Here is a 25,908-nt window from a genome sequence, read left to right on the forward strand (position 1 = left end):
ATATAATGCTTTAGAACTAGTATTTGGGAACCAAGGATTGTTGAACACACACACACACACACACACACACACACACACAAAACCATCGGGAGGAAAAATTTAAAGGAAAGGACTATCTAATGTATTTTTAAAATCACTCCATCAGGCTCAGCACCCATAGCTCAGTGGTTACATTGCACTGGAGCTGGCGGGTTCGAACCCAGCCCAGGTCTGCTAAACAACAATGACAACTACAACACCAACAACAAAATAGCCGGGCATTGTGGCAGGCACCTGTAGTCCCAGTTATTTTGGAGGCTGAAGCAAGATAATTGCTTTAGTCCAAGAGTTTGAGGTTGCTGTGAGCTGTGATGCCATGACACTCTACTGAGGGCAACATAGTGAGACTCTGTCTCAAAAAAAAAAAGAAAAAAGCTCCATCAAAACATTATCAGTCTCACAAAAATTAGGAGACATCCTAACCTTAGCTTCGGCATCTAGGTAAATCATTCCAGAATCTTTCCAACATGAATTTCATATTTTTCAGAAAATAAGTTAATGCAGAGATGGATAGTCTTTGCCTATACCCATGAAATTAAAAAGAAAACCCCAAAGCCAAAAGCTTTCCTACCCTAGGAGTTTTGAATTTTATCCAGGGAAAAGCATGGTAAGGTTCAGTCATGGTAGGGTTCAGAGGGGAAGCAGGAGGGCTGAGGGTTGGTGCTGCTCCTTGCCATTAAAGCAGAAGCTGAGCAGGACTGCCTGCTCTGTAGAGACACGTGCTGCCAGGAGCATGCAGAGTAAAGACCACTGCCCGGGATTAAAATCTAAGTTAAACCCTATACAGAGGGTGCCGAAAATATGTTATACACATTTAAAAAAGGAAAAACTGTATTAAAACTGTAATACTCAATATACCAATAACAAAAGATGAATACAAGTCATATTTGAGCACCTCTTATAATATTCATGACTTGAATATTACAATTTTAATATAGTTTTTTCCCTTCTTAAAATGTGTATACATTTTTTAGCACCTTCTCTACAACCATGGCATCAAATAATGCTTTCCTTTAATTGCTTACTTTTGGGGTAGGGGGCAAGATCTGTATGGCAGCAGTGCTGGTGGTCATGGTTTGAAAAGTATGAATAAAACTCTAGCTCATGCTTGTTATTGTCACTTAAAAAACAGTCCTCCTTTCCCTGATGAACTCATTTGGTAAGATATATAAAATCAGCATTAACTAACCACTAATATAGTATAAGACGCTTTTTATCTTAGGAAAGTAATTCATTTTAAAGATAGGCAAAACTCAAAGAAATATCTGTAAGGCTTTTTATTAATAATAATGATCCATAATATTTTGAAAAATTATAGCCATGGAGTTTACTGGGATAATAGGTATAGATCTTTTAAAATCCAATAGGACTGGCCAGTGGTTACCAGAAAACAAGAGGTAGGAGCCAAACATGATATTGTCCTCAGAATGATCTCTAAATAGAATAACTGATAATGTCTTTTCTTTTTTTTTTTTTTTTTGGCCGGGGCTGGGTTTGAACCCACCACTTCTGGCATATGGGGCCAGCGCTCCACCCCTTTGAGCCACAGGCACCACCCCTAACTGATAATTTCTTGAACAACTAAAGAAGAAAAGATATTTCCAAATTAGATAAATTATAAGGCCCTAGTACTTATAAAAGCAGATTCTCCAGGGCTTATCTAAAAAAATACAGTCATTCGCAAAAAACTAGTTGATTCTCAAAGGGTCAAAAAGAAGGCAATGAATGATTGTAATTGCTTATTGCCTACAAAGGTAACAACTGAAGCCAAGCAATCCCTTTACCAAACACTGAAAGTTTCCACATGCAAAAACGCCCTCTGTAATCTCCCCCCATTCCAACGTCTCAAACTAAAACACAAGTAAAAGAAAAAAATCAAATAGGGACTTTGAGAGTCAAGGTGTCAGATGCTCCGACATTTTGAATCTGCCTGGATTGGAAGGCAAAATGATGTACTTCATGCCTGACAAGAAGGATTTCACGTGGGGAGTTGTAGGAGCTGGAATGTGTAGGAGGCCAGTGCACTGGACCAGGGCTGGGAACTGCTCAGCTAGAGAATGGATGGGGTTTACTTGCCTGTTTGAATAATCTCATCTCCATTTATGACCTGTAATTTAACACAGTGGAGATATCACTTGCAACAGAAACTAGGCAGCTGCTTTGCTTCTCATAGGAGGAAGCCCTTCTCTGTTCTCCATTTGAGTCACATGTAGAGATCCTGGGGGCCACAGTGTCTCCTCATGCTTGAGAGTGAAAGGTATAAAATTCCCAGGTCTGATACTTAAGAAACGGTTCCTTAGTACCATGATTAGGATCCCAAGGTCTAAGCTACAAGGTCCAGGATAGGTAATTCTGCCACTCACCAATGGAGTAAGAAAGTAGCTGACATAGGCCTCTGCCTTGTAGCATGACATGACTCAAGGAGAGAGAAAAGTTTAATTTAGGGATAAGCTTTTTCTGTGGCAGCACAGGGCTGCTGGGAGAGATGAAAACCAGTTCACTGGGTTGTGTGTTAGTATTTTGGGAACTCTAGTATAAGGAAAACAACTGTATTCATTAAAAAATATTTTTCTTACCAGTGGCACCAAGGCACATGTCACAGACATAAAAGTATGGGTTACCTCTATGGGAAGCTTTTACTCCCAAACATCTCTTCATTCTATTAAATGAGGCTCTGTTCCATCAATCACTTAAGATGTAAGATTTATCCTTACAAAAGAAAGGATCTGATGTAAAAACTCATGGATCATCAAGGATGCCAAGGAATGTTCAAGTCTTTTGTTATAAGATCTTAATTTATCAGTAAGCCAGCCACAGCCGGAATTGAGAAACCTTCCTTTTAAGAACATTGTAATTGTTTAAAAGTTATCTCTAGTATTTATGATTTATAAATCATAAATTTATATTATGGTGCAGTGGTTTTCAAAATGTAGTCTAGGTATTCTTTAGGGATCCATAGTGGGTCTCAAGTAGGATAATTTATTATATTAACCAACCCCAGTATGATTTGATCCATTAGTTGGAGTGGCTCTTCATTAGTGATCAGTGGAAGGAGCTTGCTATCAATCTGTGGAAGGTACCTTGGTCCATCAAAATAGTCCTGGGAACCAAACCATTTGAAAACCACTGCCTTGGAGTACAGACTCAAAGTATTAACCAGTGTAGCTAGACCACAGGTCTGACTCTGATACTTTGAGGATAACATTTCTCTCATCCTTGCACATGACATCATCCTGGTTAAATGAGAGAATGTCCTTACTTTACAGAGCTTTAGAGCTCTGATGAATCAAGATTCCATCCCTGCCTATGACTTCAGATTTATATCCATATATGACCTTGCTCTAATGTCAAAATAGGGTCTATGGTAGAAACCTCCAGGAGCTACTGATGAGGCTTTCCCATCAGCCAGTATGTACAGAGCCATGATTGTAATACACTCAAGCTCCCTCTGCTTCAGACTGACAGTTTCAGACCAACGGAAATTATTAAAAAGGTTTTATTTCATTAGTACTAGTATATCTCCTGGTGTGATTATTAATAGAATTCTCCCTGTTTTATATTGCTATACTGAAATTCTAAAAGTGACAACTTATCTACATTAGTTTTCCTGATTCAATTGCCTTCTTTATCCAGGGTGTTTCTCTTAAGCCTCTGGGATGAATTTTTATAGTAATGGCCTTGTCTCCTTTACCCTTCCCCTACCCACTTGGGGACCCCTAGAAAGATTTTTTTAAAAGAGAACCAAGTAAGAGCCAATAGACCTTTCTTCTGATTCTTAGCATGTCCAAATATCAAAAAAACTATACAGGTTAAGGACTCAAAACATACTGGGAAGCTATGCTGATGAGAGAGTATCATGACTTACACCTGCCTTCCAAGTCTATGTGTTTGAAGGAGTAGAGGCTCAAAGCATTCTTTCCATGACAATGCTTTTAGCCTCACTCTTAATTCCTTTGGAAAATAAACTGCATTCCACATTGACTCTATAAGGAAACTAGACTGTTAGGTAGATGTTTGAGAATACTGAAGCCTTGAACATATGCTGACTTTTGGCTGGTATGTAGAGCAGGGAGTAGAACATCTATGTATAAAGTCCTGGTTCTTATTTTTATTTCACAGCATAAGGATATGATAGGTTATTTAAAGTTGAAAAATGCAAATCCAGCTACATTGTCACTAGGGAGGTGATACATGTGGTGGTTAGGTCAGCTACTATCAAAACTGTATTTGCTTTTTCTTATTTGTTTCATTTTAAGAAATACAGCTATAGTTTGCATTGATAAAATGAAAAGAAGTTAGACACATTTCCTGACCCTGGATGTTGTTCTGATCATTGATGTGTCCCTGTGAGGTACTCTTGGCAGCCAACATCTCATTGGTGTTACAAGTTAAGGTATAGCGAGCAAAGGCCTAGGTTCTGATTTTTTCAACCTCTTCTTTTTTAAAAAGTTGTATCAAAAGAGGCTCTCTAAAGCACAGCACCAACAAAGAGCAGCCAAGCACATTCCAAGCAGCAATGCCAAACCCTGAACTCAGAGTAATAAGGAAAAATACTTTCTCATAATCTCGTCTTTCCCCTGCAATTCCATTACTGTCTGGGGCTAGAGGTTGATGGTAGTGGACGTGACTGACAAGATCGTGAACAGCCCAGCCAAGCAATGGTCAGTGGAGGTCACAAGCCAGACACATGCAGTGCACTTTTCACAATTACCTTTTAGAGAATGGCCTCCTTTCCATAAGGAAAGGAGCAAACCCCATCATGCACTAGGTGGAGATTTATTAAGTAACTGCACTAAGCACGCTAATACTTAGTCACCAGTGAAGGAGAGTAATGGAGGACAAATAGAAACTCATTTAATCTTCAAAGCTAATGCCAAGAACTTTTCAATGACTCATTTTTCCATGTCTGACCTGGTGTTTGGAAGGATAGCAAGTCAGCAAATAATAGTTGTCATAAACAGTTGCTTTCTAGTAGATTCAGAGCCTGCTTACCTGTGCATCAATTATTTTCTGCTTTGCATCAATAACTGCTTGCATCTCAGCATGATCCTTTTTCAACTCCTCTTCCACAGCCATTAGCCTAGAATGTGGCAGGAAGGAGATATCAACATCTTTAAAGGGAGGGCTAGCTAATGTAGAAAACAAGAAACTCAAAACTTATCATAGTTCAATTATCTCCACTCGTTCCTAATAACAGACATGCAATCACCTATTCTGTCTTCTCTCCCATCTTGCAAGTACAGGGCTGATTTTTCTACCTGTGCCTGGATCCTGGGCATTTTATCTCCTTTGGAATAGTATTAAAATAATCATTTCCCCTTTCTCTTCTATGAGAACCTCCTCTTCAGCACACCTTATTTTAATCTTAAAATATCAAACCAACCAAATAAAAACCAAACAACCCTCTCTTAAACTCAAGTTACCCCGGAACACACTGTCCTATCTTTCTCTTCCCTTACACAGCTAATTTGCCTCAAAGAGTACTATACACTTAAAAGGTCTAGTGAATTTCTTATCCACCATTCATATCTTAACCTACTCCCATTTAACTCTGCAACTCAAATGCCTCTCAGTAAGATTGCCAATTACCTCCTTACTACTAAAGCAATAAACCTTTCTGTTCTTCATTTACTTTACCTGTCCACAGGGTCAGATAACACTGAGGCATAGCAGTTAATGAACATGGCATCTGAAGTTCAAATTCCTGGGTTCAAATCTTAGTAAACCATCAACCTTGGCAAGTGATTTAATGAATTTGTTGCCTGTTTCTTTCTTTGTAAAATAATAATAATAATGCCTATGTAGAGGTCATGATAAAGAGCAAACAAATTATTACTTTTAAAGTGCTTAGAAAAGTGCCTGGCCCATAGTGAGTAGAGTGGGTACATATTTGTTAAAATCAACCACTCTTTTAATATCCCTCAGCATCTAGGGCACTCTTTCTTGGTACTCTGGTCTAACAGTTATCCAGGAAAACTCCTTTTGTGTTTTCAGACTTGTTTTGAAAGAGTCAGTCTTGGGCATTGGATATTCACATTGTGAAATTGCCCTTCTCTAAGATTCTCAAGTGAATCACTGAAGTTTTATTTTTTCTAATTGTTTTTTCTAATTTTTATGGTTAAAGAAAAAAAGACTACCATTATTTTCATAGGACATGCCCTGGGTGTTTTTTATGATATTTAGGATTTTTTTAAGACAGAGTCTCAAGCTGTTGCCGTGGGTAGAGTGCCATAGCTTCATAGCTCACAGCAATCTCAAACTCTTGGGCTTAAGCGATTCTCTTGCCTCCGCCTCCCAAGTAGCTGGGACTGCAGGCGCCCACCACAATGCCTGGATATTTTTTGGTTGTAATTGTCATTGTTGTTTGGCAGGTCTGGGCTGGATTCGAACTGCCAGTTCCAGTGTATGTGCCTGGCACCCTAGCCACTTGAGCTACAGGTGCCGAGCCAATATTTAGGATATTTTAAGAGATACCAGTCATCACCTTTGTACTGAGTGCCACAGAGTACATACAAGGCTGATGTGGCCCTCTCACCTGCTGATTATGCTTTTCATCTGGCTGTCCTTCTCCTCCTGTTGCCTGCGCAGCCTCTCCTCGCTGTCCTCCAGCCTGGCCTTGTATTCCAGCAGCAGCTTCTGCATCTGCTGCTCCTGCACTAGCAACCGGCGTTCATATTCTTCCAGCCGCCGGCTGGATACTCTCAGGCGCTCCTTCAGTTTAGTAATTTCTTGTTCATACTTAGAGCAGAGGAGACAAGGAGGGGAAACAGAGTCACCTTGGTTTTAGAAATAGTGATATACTTTTCTACAAAAGAAACTCTGAGCAGTGTAGCTAGATGCTGTCTGAGTTGCAAAATTATTTGGCATAAATGTTAATAGAGCTTTGCTTTCTTCCTAAAATCACATTTGAAACCGTAACTTGGCATTTCAGATTCTATGTATTTATTCTATATATCATTCTCTGCATTAAGCTACCACTGCGGCAAGCTACACCCAATCTGTGATGATATCTAATGGGAGAAGAAACAAAAAACAGATGAAGCACTTAAAAGCTTGACATATCACTTAAAATAAGACAAAAAATCAGTTGTCTATAAGAGGAAAAAGATTCTGCATCATCACCTGTACTGTAGGATTTCTGACATATCTTGGCTCATCAGATGCCCATTGTTTTGCTTTACCATAATCAGCCCTTCGAGAACATGCAACATTTCTTTTTTTGTTTTTTTTTTTTATTGTTGGGGATTCATTGAGGGTACAATAAGCCAGGTTACACTGATTGCAATTGTTAGGTAAAGTCCCTCTTGCAATCATGTCTTGTCCCCATAAAGTGTGACACACACCAAGGCCCCACCCACCTCCCTCCTTCCCTCTTTCTGTTTCCCCCCCCATAACCATAATTGTCATTAATTGTCCTCATATCAAAATTGAGTACATAGGATTCATGCTTCTCCATTCTTGTGATGCTTTACTAAGAATAATGTCTTCCACGTCCATCCAGGTTAATACGAAGGATGTAAAGTCTCCATTTTTTTAATGGCTGAATAGTATTCCATGGTATACATATACCACAGCTTGTTAATCCATTCCTGGGTTGGTGGGCATTTAGGCTCTTTCCACATTTTGGCGATTGTAAATTGAGCTGCAATAAACAGTCTAGTACAAGTGTCCTTATGATAAAAGGATTTCTTTCCTTCTGGGTAGATGCCCAGTAATGGAATTGCAGGATCAAATGGGAGGTCTAGCTTGAGTGCTTTGAGGTTTCTCCATACTTCCTTCCAGAAAGGTTGTACTAGTTCGCAGACCCACCAGCAGTGTAAAAGTGTTCCCTTCTCTCCACACCCACGCCAGCATCTGCAGTTTTGAGATTCTGTGATGTGGGCCATTCTCACTGGGGTTAGATGATACCTCAGGGTTGTTTTGATTGGCATTTCTCTAATATATAGAGATGATGAACATTTTTTCATGTGTTTGTTAGCCATTCGTCTGTCATCTTTAGAGAAAGTTCTATTCATGTCTCTTGCCCATTGATATAAGGGATTGTCGGCTTTTTTCATGTGGATTAATTTGAGTTCTCTATAGATCCTGGTTATCAAGCTTTTGTCTGATTGAAAATATGCAAATATCCTTTCCCATTGTGTGGGTTGTCTCTTTGCTTTGGTTATTGTCTCCTTAGCTGTACAGAAGCTTTTCAGTTTAATGAAGTCCCATTTGTTTATTTTTGTTGTTGTTGCAATTGCCATGGCAGTCTTCTTCATGAAGTCTTTCCCCAGGCCAATATCTTCCAGTGTTTTTCCTATGCTTTCTTGGAGGATTTTTATTGTTTCATGCCTTAAGTTTAAGTCCTTTATCCATCTTGAATCAATTTTTGTGAGTGGGGAAAGGTGTGGGTCCAGTTTCAGTCTTTTACATGTAGACATCCAGTTCTCCCAACACCATTTATTGAATAGGGAGTCTTTCCCCCAAGGTATGTTCTTGTTTGGTTTATCAAAGATTAGGTGGTTGTAAAATGTTAGTTTCATTTCTTGGTTTTCAATTCGATTCCAAGTGTCTATGTCTCTGTTTTTGTGCCAGTACCATGCTGTCTTGAGCACTATGGCTTTGTAGTACAGACTAAAATCTGGTATGCTGATGCCCCCAGCTTTATTTTTGTTACAGAGAACTGCCTTAGCTATACGGGGTTTTTTCCGGTTCCAAACAAAACGCAGAATCATTTTGTCCAAATCTTGAAAGTACGATGGAGAACATGCAACATTTCTATAACGCTAAGGCAGTACATCAATAAATAGAATTTATGGGGAGGTTATTGCTATTGTCTCCCTCACTATCAAAGTAAAATATTCAAGTCTTAAGCACTAAAAAGAGTTCTACATGTCTCTAGGACTGATTAATAATTGCTTCTGAGCCAATTTTCATGTTGGGGCTCATCTGCCCAATGAGGGACTGCTTGATGAAACATACATGGCTATGTTCTCCCCAAGAAGCTTTATATAAATTCAGTAATCCAATTAGCTAATGGTCCTTCCTTGAACTGCAACTGCTATGAGGACACGAATGTCAAATTCTCTAGGTGACATGAGAAGCCTAAGCTTTCTTATAGATGGTCTACTTACTTATAGTCATGAATAATTACCAATAAGTTCATATGGCACTTTGTAAAATGCAATTTATTTTCACATACTATGATCTCATTCAGTTAACAATCAGACTACTAGCTATGGTCCCTGAATCATGGTCCTAGAACGTAGATCACAGGTGTAGTAAACCTTTTTATGACAGGTTTGAAGAAGTAGACTGCATTAATTTACATAGTGTAGGGTCATGCTGATAAGTAAAAAGAAACTAATTGATTGTCAGTCAAATGTGATAACACTATACTTGATGTCAAGGTTCTTGTTTGATAATCCTTCTTTTTCCTTATGTGAATGTTTTATAAGAAAAAAAAAAAACCAACCCAAACCATAGATAATTATCTTTGACAAGCCAATTAAAAACATTCAATGGGGGGGTGGCGCCTGTGGCTCAAAGGTGGTGGGGCGCTGGCCCCATATGCTGGAGGTGGCAGGTTCAAACCCAGCCTTGGCCAAAAACTGCAAAAAAAGAAAAAAAAAATTCAATGGGGGAAAAGATACCCTATTTAACAAATGGTGCTGGATGAACTGGCTGGCGACCTGCAGAAGACTGAAACTGGACCCATACTTTACACCATTAACTAAGATAGGCTCTCACTGGATTAAAAATTTAAATTTAAGACATGAAACTATAAAAATTCTAGAAGAAAGTGCAGGGAAAACTCTTGAAGAAATCGGCCTGGGCAAATATTTTATGAGGAGGAACCCCTGGGCAATTGAACCAGCATCAAAAATACACTACTGGGACGTGATCAAACTAAAAAGCTTCTGCACAACCAAGAACACAGTAAGTAAAGCAAGCAGACAGCCCTCAGAATGGGAGAAGATATTTGCAGGTTATGTCTCGACAAAGGTTTCATAACCAGAATTCACAGAGAACTCAAACGTATAAGCAAGAAAAGAACAAGTGATCCCATCGCAGGCTGGGCAAGGGACCTGAAGAGAAAATTCTCTGAAGGCACAGCCTACAGACACATGGTTAGCCCACATCACAAAATCCAAAAACCAGAGATGTTGGCGTGGATGTGGAGAAAAGGGAACACTTCTACACTACTGCTGGGAATGCAAACTAACACGTTCCTTTTGGAAAGATGTTTGAAGATCACTTAGGGATCTAAAAATAGACCTAACATTTGATCCTACAATTCCTCTACGAGGTGTATATCCAGTACACCAAAAATCACATTATAAGAAAGATATTTGTACCAGAATGTTTATTGCAGCCCCATTCATAATTGCTAAGTCATGGAAGAAGCCCAAGTGCCCACTGACCCATGAATGGATCAATAAATTGTGGTATAAGTACACCATGGAATATTATACAGCCTTAAAGAAAGATGGAAACTTTACCTCTTTCATGTTTACATGGATGGAGCTGGAATATATTCTTCTTAGCAAAGTATCTCAAGAATGGAAGCAAAAGTATCCAATGTACTTGACCCTACTATGAAACCAATTTATAGCTTTCATATGAAAGCTATAACCCAATTATAGCCCATGAATATGGGGAAAGGGCCCTTGCCCAGGAGTCTAAAGGGAAATGGGATGTTCTACTAAAAGCAACAGAGATTACATCAAATATTTCCTCACCAAGGAATAAAGCAGCGTGCAAAATATCCTCAGAGCATTTACAGAATCGTATTCACCTGTGTCCCTCTCCAAACCCAGCACTGATTTTGGTCCACTGTAAACATTCAGCATATCTTCGACGAGTGAATAAACAGAGAGGGCCAGGTTTTCATTTATGGGGGAGGCAGAGCAAGATGGCAGCCGAGTAACAGCTTCCTTGCGTCTGGGCACCGTGAGTCTGGGGAGATAGGACTCCAGGCATCTCTGGCTGGTGGGATCTGCCTATCATCACCCCTGAGAGGATACAGGGAGTCAGCGACAGACTTCTGGACCCCAAGAAGAGGACTAAAACAGTGGAAAACTGGCAAGTGGTTGCGTGTGTTCAATCGGTCTAAACCCGCCCGCAACTTCCACAGGCACGAGAACTTAAAGAGCAACAGGAAGTGAAAGGAAAATTAGGGCAAGGAAACAGATAAAAGAAATCACTCATGAGAAAGAATCAGCAGAAAACTCCAGGCAACATGAAGAACCAGTCCAGAACAACCCCGCCAAGGGACCATGAGGTAGCTACTGCAGAGGATTCCACCTGTAAAGAAATGTTAGGAATGACAGAAAGGGAATTTAGAATACACATGTTGAAAACAATGAAAGAAATGATGGAAACAATGAAGGAAACTGCTAATAAAGTGGAAAATAACCAAAAGGAAATTCAAAAACAGAATCAAATAAGAGATGAACGATATGAAGAATATAAAAAGGATATAGCAGACCTGAAGGAACTGGAACAGTCAATTAGGGAACTTAAAGATGCAATGGAAAGTATCAGCAACAGGTTAGACCATGCAGAAGAAAGAATTTCAGAGGTAGAAGACAAAGTTTTTGAGATAACTCAGATAGTAAAAGAGGCAGAAAAGAAGAGAGAGAAAGCAGAACGTTCACTGTCAGAATTATGGGACTTTATGAAGCGTTCCAACATACGAGTTATAGGAATTCCAGAAGGGGAAGAAGAATGCCCCAGAGGAATGGAAGCCATACTAGAGAATATTATAAAAGAAAATTTCCCAAATATCACCAAAGATTCTGACACACTGCTTTCAGAGGGATATCGGACCCCAGGTCGCCTCAACTCTAACCGAGCTTCTCCAAGACACATTGTGATGAACCTGTCCAAAGTCAAGACAAAAGAAAAGATTCTGCAAGCTGCCAGGAGTAAGCGTCAGTTGACCTACAGGGGCAAATCCATCAGAGTGACCGCAGACTTCTCTAATGAAACTTTCTAAGCAAGAAGACAATGGTCATCTACCTTTAATTTACTTAAACAGAACAATTTCCAGCCCAGAATTCTGTACCCAGCTAAGCTAAGCTTCAAAATTGACGGAGAAATCAAATCATTTACGGATATACAAACATTGAGGAAATTCGCCACAACAAGACCAGCTCTACAGGAAATACTTCAACCTGTTCTGCACACTGACCACCACAATGGATCAGCAGCAAAGTAAGAACTCAGAAATTAAAGGACAGAACCTAAACTCCACACTGATGCAAAAGATAAAACTAAGCAATGGACTCTCACAAAATAAGATGAATACAATACTACCACACTTATCAATTATCTCAATAAATGTTAATGGCTTGAATTCCCCACTGAAGAGACATAGATTGGTTGACTGGATTAAAAAAAACAAGCCATCCATTTGCTGTCTGTAAGAAACACACCTGGCTTCAAAAAACAAATTAAAGCTCTGAGTCAAGGGTTGGAAGACAATTTTTCAGGCGAATGGAATTCAGAAGAAAAGAAGAGTTGCAATCTTATTTTCAGATACATGTGGATTTAAAGCAACTAAAGTCAAAAAAGACAAAGATGGTCACTTTATATTGGTCAAGGGAAAAATACAAGAAGACATTTCAATTCTAAATATTTATGCACCCAATTTAAATGCTCCCAGATTCTTGAAACAGACCTTACTCAGTCTGAGCAATATGATATCTGATAATACCATAATAACAGGGGACCGTAACACTCCTCTTACAGAGCTGGACAGATCCTCTAAACAGAAATGAAACAAGGATATAAGAGATTTAAATGAGACCCTACAACGACTGTGCTTGATAGATGCATATAGAACACTCCATCCCAAAGATAAAGAATATACATTCTTCTCATCATCCCATGGAACATTCTCCAAAATTGATCATATCCTGGGACACAAAACAAATATCAACAGAATCAAAAGAATTGAAATTTTACCTTGTATCTTCTCAGACCATAAGGCACTAAAGGTGGAACTCAACTCTAACAAAAATGCTCGACCCCACCCAAAGGCATGGAAATTAAACAATCTTCTGTTGAATAACAGATGGGTGCAGGAAGAAATAAAACAGGAAATCATTAACTTCCTTGAGCATAACAACAATGAAGACACAAGCTACCAAAACCTGTGGGATACTGCAAAAGCAGTTTTGAGAGGAAAATTCATCGCTTTAGATGCCTACATTCGAAAAACAGAAAGAGAGCACTTCAACAATCTCACAAGAGATCTTATGGAATTGGAAAAAGAAGAACAATCTAAGCCTAAACTCAGTAGAAGAAAAGAAATATCCAAAATCAAATCAGAGATCAATGAAATAGAAAACAAAAGAATCATTCAGAAAGTTAATGAAACAAGGAGTTGGTTTTTTGAAAAAATAAATAAAATAGATAAACCATTGGCCAGACTAACGAGGAATAGAAAAGTAAAATCTCTAGTAACCTCAATCAGAAATGATAAAGGGGAAATAACAACTCATCCCACAGAGATACAAGAGATCATCTCTGAATACTACCAGAAACTCTATGCCCAGAAATTTGACAATGTGAAAGAAATGGATCAATATTTGGAATCACACCTTCTCCTTTGACTCAGCCAGGAAGAAATAGAGCTCCTGAACAGAGCAATTTCAAGCACTGAGATCAAAGAAACAATAAAAAATCTTCCAACCAAAAAATGCCCTGGTCCAGATGGCTTCACTCCAGAATTCTATCAAACCTTCAAGGAAGAGATTATTCCTGTACTGCAGAAATTATTCCAAAAAACTGAGGAAGAAGGAATCTTCCCCAACACATTCTATCAAACAAACATCACCCTGATACCAAAACCAGGAAAAGACCCAAACAAAAAGGAGAATTTCAGACCAATCTCACTCATGAATATAGATGCAAAAATTCTCAACAAAATCCTAGCCAATAGATTACAGCTTATCATCAAAAAAGTCATTCATCATGATCAAGTAGGCTTCATCCCAGGGATGCAAGGTTGGTTTAACATACGCAAGTCCATAAACGTTATCCACCATATTAACAGAGGCAAAAATAAAGATCACATGATCCTCTCAATAGATGCAGAAAAAGCATTTGATAAAATCCAGCATCCTTTTCTAATTAGAACACTGAAGAGTATAGGCATAGGTGGCACATTTCTAAAACTGATTGAAGCTATCTATGACAAACCCACAGCCAATATTTTACTGAATGGAGTAAAACTGAAAGCTTTTCCTCTTAGAACTGGAACCAGACAAGGTTGTCCTCTGTCACCTTTACTATTCAACGTAGTGCTGGAAGTTCTAGCCAATACAAGTAGGCAAGACAAGGAAATAAAGGGAATCCAAATGGGAGCAGAGGAGGTCAAACTCTCCCTCTTTGCTGACGACATGATCTTATACTTAGAGAACCCCAAAGACTCAACCACAAGACTCCTAGAAGTCATCAAAAAATACAGTAATGTCTCAGGCTAGAAAATCAATGTCCACAAGTCAGTAGCCTTTGTGTACACCAATAACAGTCAAGATGAGAAGCTAATTAAGGACACAACTCCCTTCACCATAGTTTCAAAGAAAATGAAATACCTAGGAATATACCTAACGAAGGAGGTGAAGGACCTCTATAAAGAAAACTATGAAATCCTCAGAAAGGAAATAGCAGAGGATATTAACAAATGGGAGAATATACCATGCTCATGGATGGGAAGAATCAACATTGTTAAAATGTCTATATTTCCCAAAGCAATCTACCTATTCAATGCGATTCCTATCAAAATACCAACATCGTACTTTCAAGATTTGGAAAAAATGATTCTGCGTTTTGTATGGAACTGGAAAAAACCCCGTATAGCTAAGGCAGTTCTTAGTAACAAAAATAAAGCTGGGGGCATCAGCATACCAGATTTTAGTCTGTACTACAAAGCCATAGTGCTCAAGACAGCATGGTTGGCACAAAAACAGAGACATAGACACTCGGAATCGAATTGAAAACCAAGAAATGAAACTAACATTTTACAACCACCTAATCTTTGATAAAACAAACAAGAATATACCTTGGGGGAAAGACTCCCTATTCAATAAATGGTGTTGGGAGAACTGGATGTCTACATGTAAAAGACTGAAACTGGACCCACACCTTTCCCCACTCACAAAAATTGATTCAAGATGGATAAAGGACTTAAATTTAAGGCATGAAACAATAAAAATCCTCCAAGAAAGCATAGGAAAAACACTGGAAGATATTGGCCTGGGGAAAGACTTCATGAAGAAGACTGCCATGGCAATTGCAACAACAACAAAAATAAACAAATGGGACTTCATTAAACTGAAAAGCTTCTGTACAGCTAAGGAGACAATAATCAAAGCAAAGAGACAACCTACACAATGGGAAAGGATATTTGCATATTTTCAATCAGACAAAAGCTTGATAACTAGGATCTATAGAGAACTCAAATTAATCCACATGTAAAAAGCCAACAATCCCATATATCAATGGGCAAGAGACATGAATAGAACCTTCTCTAAAGACAACAGACGAATGGCTAACAAACACATAAAAAAATGTTCATCATCTCTGTATATTAGAGAAATGCAAATCAAAACAATCCTGAGATATCATCTAACCCCAGTGAGAATGGCCCACATCACAAAATCTCAAAACTGCAGATGCTGGTGTGGATGTGGAGAGAAGGGAACACTTTTACACTGCTGGTGGGACTGCAAACTAGTACAACCTTTCTGGAAGGAAGTATGGAGAAACCTCAAAGCACTCAAGCTAGACCTCCCATTTGATCCTGCAATCCCATTACTGGGCATCTACCCAGAAGGAAAGAAATCCTTTTATCATAAGGATACTTGTACTAGACTGTTTATTGCAGCTCAATTTACAATCGCCAAAATGTGGAAAGAGCCTAAATGCCCACCAACCCAGGAATGGATTAACAAGCTGTGGTATATGTATACCATGGAATACTATTCAGCCATTAAAAAAATGGAGACTTTACATCCTTCGTATTAACCTGGATGGACGTGGAAGACATTATTCTTAGTAAAGCATCACAAGAATGGAGAAGCATGAACCCTATGTACTCAATTTTGATATGAGGACAATTAATGACAATTATGGTTACGGGGGGGGGGAACAGAAAGAGGGAAGGAGAGAGGTGGGTGGGGCCTTGGTGTGTGTCACACTTTATGGGGGCAAGACATGATTGCAAGAGGGACTTTACCTAACAATTGCAATCAGTGTAACCTGGCTTATTGTACCCTCAATGAATCCCCAACAATAAAAAAAAAAAAAAAGAATATGGGGAAAGGGGAGAGAGAAGGGAGGGGAGGGGAGAGGATGGGTGGAGGCAGGATAAATGGTGGGACTATACCTATGGTGCATCTTACAAGGGTACATGTGAAATTTACTAAACGTAGAATGTAAATTTTGTAACATAATAACTAAGAAAATGCCATGAAGGTTATGTTAACCAGTTTGATGAAAATATTTCAGATTGTATATAAAAACAGCACATTGTACCCCATGATTGCATTAATTACACAGCTATGATTTAATTAAAAAAGGGAAAATAATTATAGAGCTAGACATTTATTTTTCCAGAAAAGGCAAAAACCCCAAACAAAACAAAGTGAAATTGTTACCAAAGTTGAGAAAGGAAGTCACCCTATGATAATTTTGTCCTTAGCTGAAGACTAAAAACCAGTTTATGAAAACACTGTGTATTGTCTACAATGATTAGAAATGAATAGCCAAGTATCCTCCAGATTAAGGCATCTACATAAAATAATCATAGCTAACCACCCTCCCAAGCTAGATGGACATTTTCCATATATGTTTATACACATACAGTATTGACCTATTTTACATTGATATGTATGATGGTTATATAAAAGGAAGAGGTGAAGATGGAGGGCAGAAGAAGATCACATTCTTGGCTAGATAACACTTTCAGTGGCCTATCCTTGTGGGGGCAATACAGACAGACTAGGTTCTACCTTCTCAGCATGCTTGGCTTCATCTTGATTTTGGTCGGTTTCTTCTACATCTTCTTCATATTGCCCATTGTTCAGAACCCAGGCTGCTGTCCTCTCTACTGGGGACATTGTGGCAGAGTCCACAGGTGACTGAACCTGCATCAGAAATAGATATTAGTATTTCTCAAAACAGCTCGCCACTTGATAGGTTTTACAAAGAGAGCTATTCTAGAAAGACAACTGTGATCCCTCAGTTTTTAAATAAATACTATCTGCTTTAAGCAATATTTATCAATGACAAGGCTAGGTGTAGGGAAAGAGAATACATATTTGTATAAACTATTCTGCAAAAACTATTCTGAATATAAATTTGTATATATCATATCCAAGAACCATTCTTTTCTCCCTCTAAAGAAAGTAAAGGCTGTAAAATTGTCAATTTGCCTGTTGGTCCAAATGTTCAAATGCTGGTAGGTACCAAATTATCTACTGAAATTAAGATGAGGATAGAAGGAGAGAAAAGAAAACATAACTTGATGGTTGACTGTTCAGGTGAGGAAATGTCTAGTTTAACTTAGAGATGAACAAAAATCACAATACTGATTAATGCTAAATAAACTCACAAAGTGTCCATTTATATTATCAGAATGCCAGATATTTAGTTTTCACATTAAATATTTAGAGGAAGAAAAGAATAAGTAATATTGGTTATCTTTATAACCAATATAAAGAACACTGACTTCTTGATGGGTTAAGAACAACTCAGGAGTGCATATTTTATACCATAAAGTTTCTTGATGAATACAGAACCCTAACAATGGATACTAGATAGCCTACCTAAGTTAGGATAGGTAGATAAATTGTCCTTTTCCAATATAGATATACAAAGTGTTTTAGAATTCTGGCCTTCTGGTCAGGCATGGTGGCTCATACCTATAATCCCAGCACTCCTGGGAGGCCGAGGTGGGTGGACTGCCTGAGCTCATAGGTTCAAGATCAGCCTGAGCAAGAATGAGACTCCATCTCTAAAATTAGCTGGGTGTTGTAATGGGTGCCTGTAGTCCCAGCTACTTGGGAGGCTGAGACAAGAGAATAGCTCGAGCTTAAGAGTTGGAGGTTGCTGTGAGCTATGATGCTACAGCACTTTACTGAGGGTGACAAAGTGAAACTGTCTCAAAAAATTCTAACCAACCAACCAACCAAAAAAACTATGGTTCAATAGGTATGTATCAACAAAAATGGCTTCATGCCCAAGGACAAATGTGTGTAGTTTATATAAACAGACACACGTACAAGTAATTGGGAATGAACTTCTAAAAATTCCTTCTATAAAGCCACGTTCTCCACTGGATCAAGCCACATGTAAACGTGTCTTAAACTTCAGTAATCCTTAGTAGTTAAAAGTATCTCTATTTCCACTATGGTATGTAGGTGTGTTTCATACACTTTGTGTATCACTTTTATTTTTTTAAGTTTCAGATTAATGTGAAGGTACAAACAATTAGGTTATGATTATGTTTGCATTTGTTAGGTAGAGTACCTATTGTAGCTGTGACCCCCACCCAGAAGATGTGCCATATTGTGTATCACTTTTATTATTTTTGTCATATCTACCTTATCACTAATACATATACTTATCTCTTTTAAAACAACTTTCATTAGTTAGCTAAGCTCTTGTGCTAAGCAATATCAGTAAAATCATAAGTTTGTTGTGATATATATTTATATATTAATGTTTTCTTTTTATTAAATCATAGCTGTGTACATTAATGCAGTCATGGGGTACAATGTGCTGGTTTTATATACAATTTGAAATATTTTTATCAAACTGGTTAACATAGCCTTCATGGCATTTTCTTATTCTGTTAAGACATTTACATTCTACATTTAGTAAGTTTCACATGTACCTTTGTAAGATGCACCATAGGTGTGGTCCCACCATGTGCCCTCCCTTCACCCGTCCTCCCCCCACCCCTCCCCTCCCTCTCCCCTTTCCCCATATTCTTGGGCTATATAATGGGCTATAACCAAGCTACAAATTGGTTTCATAGTAGGGTCGAGTACATTGGATACTTTTGCTTCCATTCTTGAGATACTTTGCTAAGAAGAATATATTCCAGCTCCATCCATGTAAACATGAAAGAGGTAAAGTCTCCATCTTTCTTTAAGGCTGCATAATATTCCATGGTGTACATATACCACAATTTATTGATCCATTCATGGGTCAATGGGCACGTGGGCTTCTTCCATGACTTAGCAATTACAAATTGGGCTGCAATAAACATTCTGGTACAAATATCTTTGTTATAGTGTGATTTTTGGTCTATTGGATATACACCTCGTAGAGGAATTGTAGGATCGAATGGCAGGTCTATTTTTAGATCCCTCAGTGTTCTCCAAACATCTTTCCAAAAGGAACGTATTAGTTTGCATTCCCAGCAGTAGTGTAGAAGTGTTCCCTTTTTTCCACATCCACGTCAACATCTCTGGTTTGGGGATTTTGTGATATGGGCTAATCTTACTGGAGTTATTGATATTTCAAAGTAGTTTTGATTTGCACTTCTCTGATAATTAAGGACGATGAGCATTTTTTCATATGTCTGTAGGCTGTGCGCATGTCTTCTTCAGAGAAGTTTCTCTTCAAGTCCCTTACCCAGACTGAGATGGGATCACTTGTTCTTTTCTTGTTAATACCTTTGAGTTCTCTGTGGATTCTGGTTATTAAATCTTTGTTGGAGACATAACTTGCAAATATCTTCTCCCATTCTGAGGGCTGTCTGCTTGCTTTACTTACTGTGTTCTTGGCTGTGCAGAAGCTTTTTAGTTTGATCAGGTCCCAGTAGTGTATTTTTGATGCTGGTTCAATTGCCTAGGGGGTCCTCCTCATAAAATATTTGCCCAGGACGATTTCTTCAAGAGTTTTCCCTGCACTTTCTTCTAGAATTTTTATAATTTCATACCTTTTTTTTATTATTAAATCATAGCTGTGTACATTAATGCGATCATGGGGCACCATACACTGGTTTTACAGACCATCTGACATATTTTCATCACACTGGTTAACGTACCTTTCTTGGCATTTTCTTAGTTATTGTGTTAAGACATTTATATTCCACATTTACTAAGTTTCACATGTACCCTTGTAAGATGCACCGTAGGTGTAATCCCACCAATCACCCTCCCTCCGCCCATCCTCCCCCCTCCCTCATCCCTCTCCCTCTTCCCCATATTCTTAGGTTATAACTGGGTTATAGCCTTCATATGAAAGCCATAAATTAGTTTCATAGTGGGGCTGAGTACATTGGATACTTCTTCCATTCTTGAGATACTTTACTAAGAAGAATATGTTCCAGCTCTATCCATGTAAACATGAAAGAGGTAAAGTCTCCATCTTTCTTTAAGATTGCATAATATTCCATGGTGTATCTATACCACAATTTATTAATCCATTTGTGGATCGACGGGCACTTGGGCTTTTTCCATGACTTAGCAATTATGAATTGGGCTTCAATAAACATTCTGGTACAAATATCTTTGTTATAATGTGATTTTTGGTCTTCTGGGTATATACCTAGTGGAGGAATTATAGGATTGAATGACAGATCTATTTTTAGATCTCTAAGTGTTCTCCAAACATCTTTCCAAAAGGAATGTATTAATTTGCATCCCAGCAGCAGTGTAGAAGTGTTCCCTTATCTCCACATCCACACCAACATCTCTGGTCTTGGGATTTTGTGATATGGGCTAATCTTACTGGAGTTATTGATATCTCAAAGTAGTTTTGATTTGCATTTCTCTGATGATTAAGGATGATGAGCATTTTTTCATGTCTGTAGGCCGTGCGCATGTCTTCTTCAGAGAAATTTCTCTTCAAGTCCCTTGCCCAGCCTGCGATGGGATCACTTGTTCTTTTCTTGCTTATGCGTTTGAGTTCTCTGTGGATTCTGGTTATTAAACCTTTGTCAGAGACGTAACCTGCAAATATCTTCTCCCATTCTGAGGGCTGTCTGCTTGCTTTACTTACTGTGTTCTTGGCTGTGCAGAAGCTTTTTAGTTTGATCAGGTGCCAGTAATATATTTTTGATACTGCTTTAATTGTCCAGGGGTCCTCCTCATAAAATATTTGCCCAGACCGATTTCTTCAAGAGTTTTCCCTGCATTTTCTTCTAGTATTTTTATAGTTTCATGTCTTAAGTTTAAATCTTTAATCTTGGTTAATGGTGAAAGGTGTGGGTCCAGTTTCAGTTTTCTACAGGTCGCCAGCCAGTTCACCCAGCACCATTTGTTAAATAGGGAATCTTTTCCCCACTGAATGTTTTTAATTGGCTTGTCAAAGATCAAATAACGGTAAGTAGCTGGATTCATGTCTTGGTTCTCTATTCTGTTCCAGACATCTACCTCTCTGTTTTTGTGCCAGTACCATGCTGTCTTGATCACCATCGATTTATAGTATAGTCTGAGGTCTGGTAGCATGATTCCTCCTGCTTTGTTTTTATTTCTGAGTAATGTCTTGGCTATTCGAGGTTTTTTCTGATTCCATAGAAAACAAAGTATTATTTTTTCAAGATCTTTAAAGTATGACAGTGGAGCTTTAATAGGGATTGCAATTAAAATTGTATATTGCTTTGGGTAGTATGGACATTTTAACAATGTTGATTCTTCCCAGCCACGAGCATGGTATGTTTTTCCATTTGTTAACATTTTGAGCTATTTCTTTTCTTAGAGTTTCATATTTCTCTTTATAGAGATCTTTCACGTCCTTTGTTAGATAAGCTCCCAAATATTTCATCTTCTTTGGCACTACTGTGAACGGAATAGAGTCCTTGACTGTTTTTTCAGCTTGACTGTTGTTGGTATATATAAAGGCTACCAATTTATGAGTGTTGATTTTGTAACCTGAGATGCTGCTGTATTCCTTGATCACTTCTAAGAGTTTTAATTAATATTTTCTATTATTATTTCTAATTTTCTATTAATAGAAATATTTTTCTATTAATATTTTCTAATTATTAAAATCACTATATGATTAAATAAAGAAAATTAAATTACAAGTTTAAATTAAATAAATTATAAACCTTGTATATACATAAATGATTTTAAATATTACACTTTGGCAACACTGGCCTATAGCATATAGTATCATTTATAAAAGGAAGATAATTACTAGCCAACATCAAAAGTTATGAGAAACACGCGAGATAGCATGTAAAAGCACTTTGTAAATTGGAAGGTACTTTATATACACAGACATACACACATAACAGTTCTCCCCTTAGTAGCTTTTGAGAGTAGAGCACAATAAATTGTTTTGGTATTGGCAAAAACAAAACAATGACAAGGGGTTTGGGTTTTTGTTTGGTATATGTGCACCTAAAAGGCAAAAGAGTGTAGCATTGAGTTTTAAAAAATAACTGAAAATCAATATTTAAAGGACATAAATGCTTTTTTAGTTTTATAATCTTATCCCTTTAGCAAAGAGGGGTATAGGAAAGCTGTATTGAGAAACCAGGTTTTTCTATTCAATAGCAGTTTGAGATAAAGAGGCTACTAAAACTAACAACTACTTTACTATTTGGAATTTATTACTTCAAGGCAGCTAATTCAATATCTTTCTGGTTGATATAGTTACAAGATGTTGCTTGAATATACTTTCTTTCCCTGTGATTTGCCATGGGTTAACTATCTACCTAGTACCTATAAATGCACTGCAAACTTATGGTATCCTAAGAAAACGTGAATTGAGAAGTCTGCTCTTATAAGCATATTAAAGACAAAATCTGGAATTAAACTTAGGTAAGAAGCTATAAAAACAAGGGATGGTTCATTCCACTGGCAGTGGTGTAGCTACAGAACATAACAGCCAATGAATTACAAGAAATTGCAGAAAGAAAACAGAACATGCCAGGTCTATTCATATTTTATTGGTTATATCTTATTTTCAGCCACTTCCTAATATATCCTAGTCCTTTGCCCGGCATACAGTAGACGGTCAAAAATAACAAAATAAATAAAATCGACAAGGTGAATCTAATCAATCCTAACTATCTCTTCTATTCCTAATTAAAGCCTTTACAGAATTATAAAGAGACTAGAAAATGTTGAATAAATAAAATATAGATAGTGCACTAGATTAGGAGGAAATAGAGGTGATTTTTGTTTCAAAATTATTTTTGTTGAAGTATATTCTTTGTATGAAAAAACTATATACTACTTTTTATATTTTTCCTTTTAATCTTACGTGTTTTGATTTTATTTTCCAATTAGATTGTCAATGTGGAGGCATCATATCATATGAATGTAGTGAGTTCTTCTGAATGATAGTGAGTAGTTCAGTGCACAACAGATGCTCAATAAAATTTTATTCATATATTATTTTGGAGTCTCTTTAAAATTCACTACTAAAATATAACCTACTACTACTAAAAGGATACTCTATGTTTTCCTCTAAACCTTTGGAAGTTCATCAAAGGCTTTTCTTCAATGATTGGTCCATTTTCTTTATGAGCTGAAGGGATAGCAAAATTATTAACTTTAGGTTATAAGCAAGGAAATTGAGGAAAAAGGTTGGTTAAGTTGTTCAGATTCCATCTTACTTAGAAACAACCTTAGGAAGAGAATTTATATCCACTGACTTTCAAAAGGATCATCAAGGGAAATGAAAAAGACAGAAGAAAAAAGAGCAGGAATTCTCATTAAAAATATCATCCTTTTGAGTTATCAACATTTGAGTGTGTGTGTGGAGGTGCGCTTAGTATTTTGCCCAAGCTGGTCTTAAACTCCTGGACTCAAATGATCCTCTGGCCTCAGCCTCCTGGGTAGCTGAGATGTGCCTGGTAAAATTATCTTCCTTTTGAGATAAAGCTATATAGGTTTCCCTGGAAAAAATAATAATGCTTTGAGGCAAAAGAGTCTGACACAGCAGTTTCACTGATACTATAATTAGTCATAGGCTGGCTTTGCTGAAAACAGGCCAGCTCCCTGTTCCCGATTATTATCTACTAGATATAAACAAGACTCATTGGGTTCAGCTTCATTATAGTTTGAAATAGTCAGGTTCCCATAAATAAATAACAATTCTACTGTCAACAATAAGAAAAGCCTGATTAAATCAATAACTAAACTTTTAGAGTCCATGAAGAGGTTGGTTAGGAGAAGATTCAACAAATCCAAATGTGAAAACTACAGGGTCATACCAATAGGATTGTCAAATGCTTATTTTAAAGGTCTCTTCAATTCAAATTTCTAAGGTTGGGGAATATGCTGAATCTGAACAACTCATAAATAAATAAAGTCTACTATTTGTATAATAAAAAGTACATAATACATGAAAAACAAAATAGGGAGAAAAATGAGAAAAAAGAAATTCAAGTAGAAGCTGAAAAGGGTCAAAATATTAAAAGATAGTTTCCTAAAAAGGAATTCTTCTTCTATAAATTATTTCACTAGGATTTTATTTCCTTCCTACTCATTAGATGGAGAAGATTGCATCCAGTTAGTTACATGTTCAACAATGGCTGCTCCTTTGTGCTAAGATACAAATGGAATTTATATGGGACAAAGCCACTGATAATTATAGCTGCCTACAGAACAATTCCCACAAAGAAATCTTCTAGTTTTGGAGAGAGAAGAATTCCCCAACACAATTTGCAATTAAAATCTGTAAAGGAATTTGCCTAAAAAATGTGCTGAACTTCAGAGGTTTCATGGGTGAGATGAGAAAAGCAAGAAAGAACTGGGAAGAATAAAAAAACAAAAAACTAACAACATAAGTTCAAAAGAATGAACCATCGGGTAGAAAAAGCCAGTGTAGAAAAACCACAAACTTGAGCAATCAAAATACAGTGATTTTTGCTTCAACTGATACAGTGGTAACAGTACCAACAAAGGCATAAACATAGATATTCAAAGGTATGATAGGACATCTCACTATGGCTGTGCCTCACTTCATATGAATATAATATAGATACTTCCCAACTCATTAATGGTTGTGGCATAGAAATTAATTTTTTTGAGACAGAGTCTCACTTTGTCACCCTTGGTAAAGTGCCGTGCTGTCATAGTTCAGAGCAACCTCAAACTCTTGGGCTCAAGCTATTCTCTTGCCTCAGTCTCTTGAGTAGCTGGGACTATAGGTACCCACTACAAGGCCTGGTTATTTTTTAGAGATGGGGTCTCACTCTTGCTCAGACTGGTCTCAAACTCCTGAGCTCAAGCAATCTGCCCACCTCAGCCTCCCAGAATGCTAATAATACAGGCATTAGCTACTGTACCAGCCCACAAAAATGTTATTATTTATTTATTTTTTGAGACAGTTTTAGTCTGGAGCCCTGACTAGAGTGATGTGACATTGTAGCTCACAGCAACTTCAAGTTCTTGGGCTCAAGGTAATCCTCTTACCTCAGTTTTTCTATTTTTTGTAGAGAAAGGGTCTTGCTATTGCTCAGGCTGGTCTTGAACTCCTGAGCTCAAGCAAGCTACCCAGCTTGGCCTCCTAGAGTGCTAGTATTGTAGGTGTAAGCCTATGTGCCCAGTCCTAAAAATTAATTTTTAAATTAGTTGTTTGGACACTATGCACTCCCTACCTCTCATCCATCCAGGCAGTGTTCTTTTCATAACTCATAAAACACATACTATGTACTTATGTGATAAGTATTATATTTTCCTATAGAAAAATGTTATAAATGACAACCTGTTCCAGATGAGCACACAAAAGGCTCTTAATTATATTCATAAACGATAAGCTTAAGTCATGGGTCTTGGGAATTGAGGACTATCTGATGCAGGAGCAAAAGAAAAAGGAAGAGAATTTTTATTTTCCTCTTCTGTACAGAGCTTGACCAAAGTAAACTTTTGACAAGTAGATGGAAGGTTCTATCCCAATACTGTC

The 25,908-nt window shown here is 37.6% G+C and overlaps 1 protein-coding gene across 6 annotated transcripts in view; it reads right to left on the bottom strand.

Annotated features, from left to right (window-relative positions):
* RASAL2 (RAS protein activator like 2) overlaps positions 1-25,908 on the bottom strand; it is a 445,700-nt gene that overhangs the window by 6,305 nt on the left and 413,487 nt on the right. For 3 of the 6 annotated variants that reach the window (XM_053606500.1, XM_053606503.1, XM_053606504.1), the window contains 4 exons: positions 17,043-17,177; positions 6,575-6,777; positions 5,032-5,119; positions 2,116-2,146 (listed from right to left, as the gene is read on the bottom strand). In XM_053606500.1, coding sequence (XP_053462475.1) covers positions 2,116-2,146; positions 5,032-5,119; positions 6,575-6,777; positions 17,043-17,177 — 457 coding nt within the window. The remainder of the gene's footprint in view (positions 1-2,115; positions 2,147-5,031; positions 5,120-6,574; positions 6,778-17,042; positions 17,178-25,908) is intronic. The other 3 variants (XM_053606502.1, XM_053606501.1, XM_053606499.1) reach the window with 1 other exon arrangement.

Source organism: Nycticebus coucang, chromosome 10 (genome assembly GCF_027406575.1).
Source record: "Nycticebus coucang isolate mNycCou1 chromosome 10, mNycCou1.pri, whole genome shotgun sequence".
Lineage (NCBI taxonomy): Eukaryota > Metazoa > Chordata > Mammalia > Primates > Lorisidae > Nycticebus > Nycticebus coucang.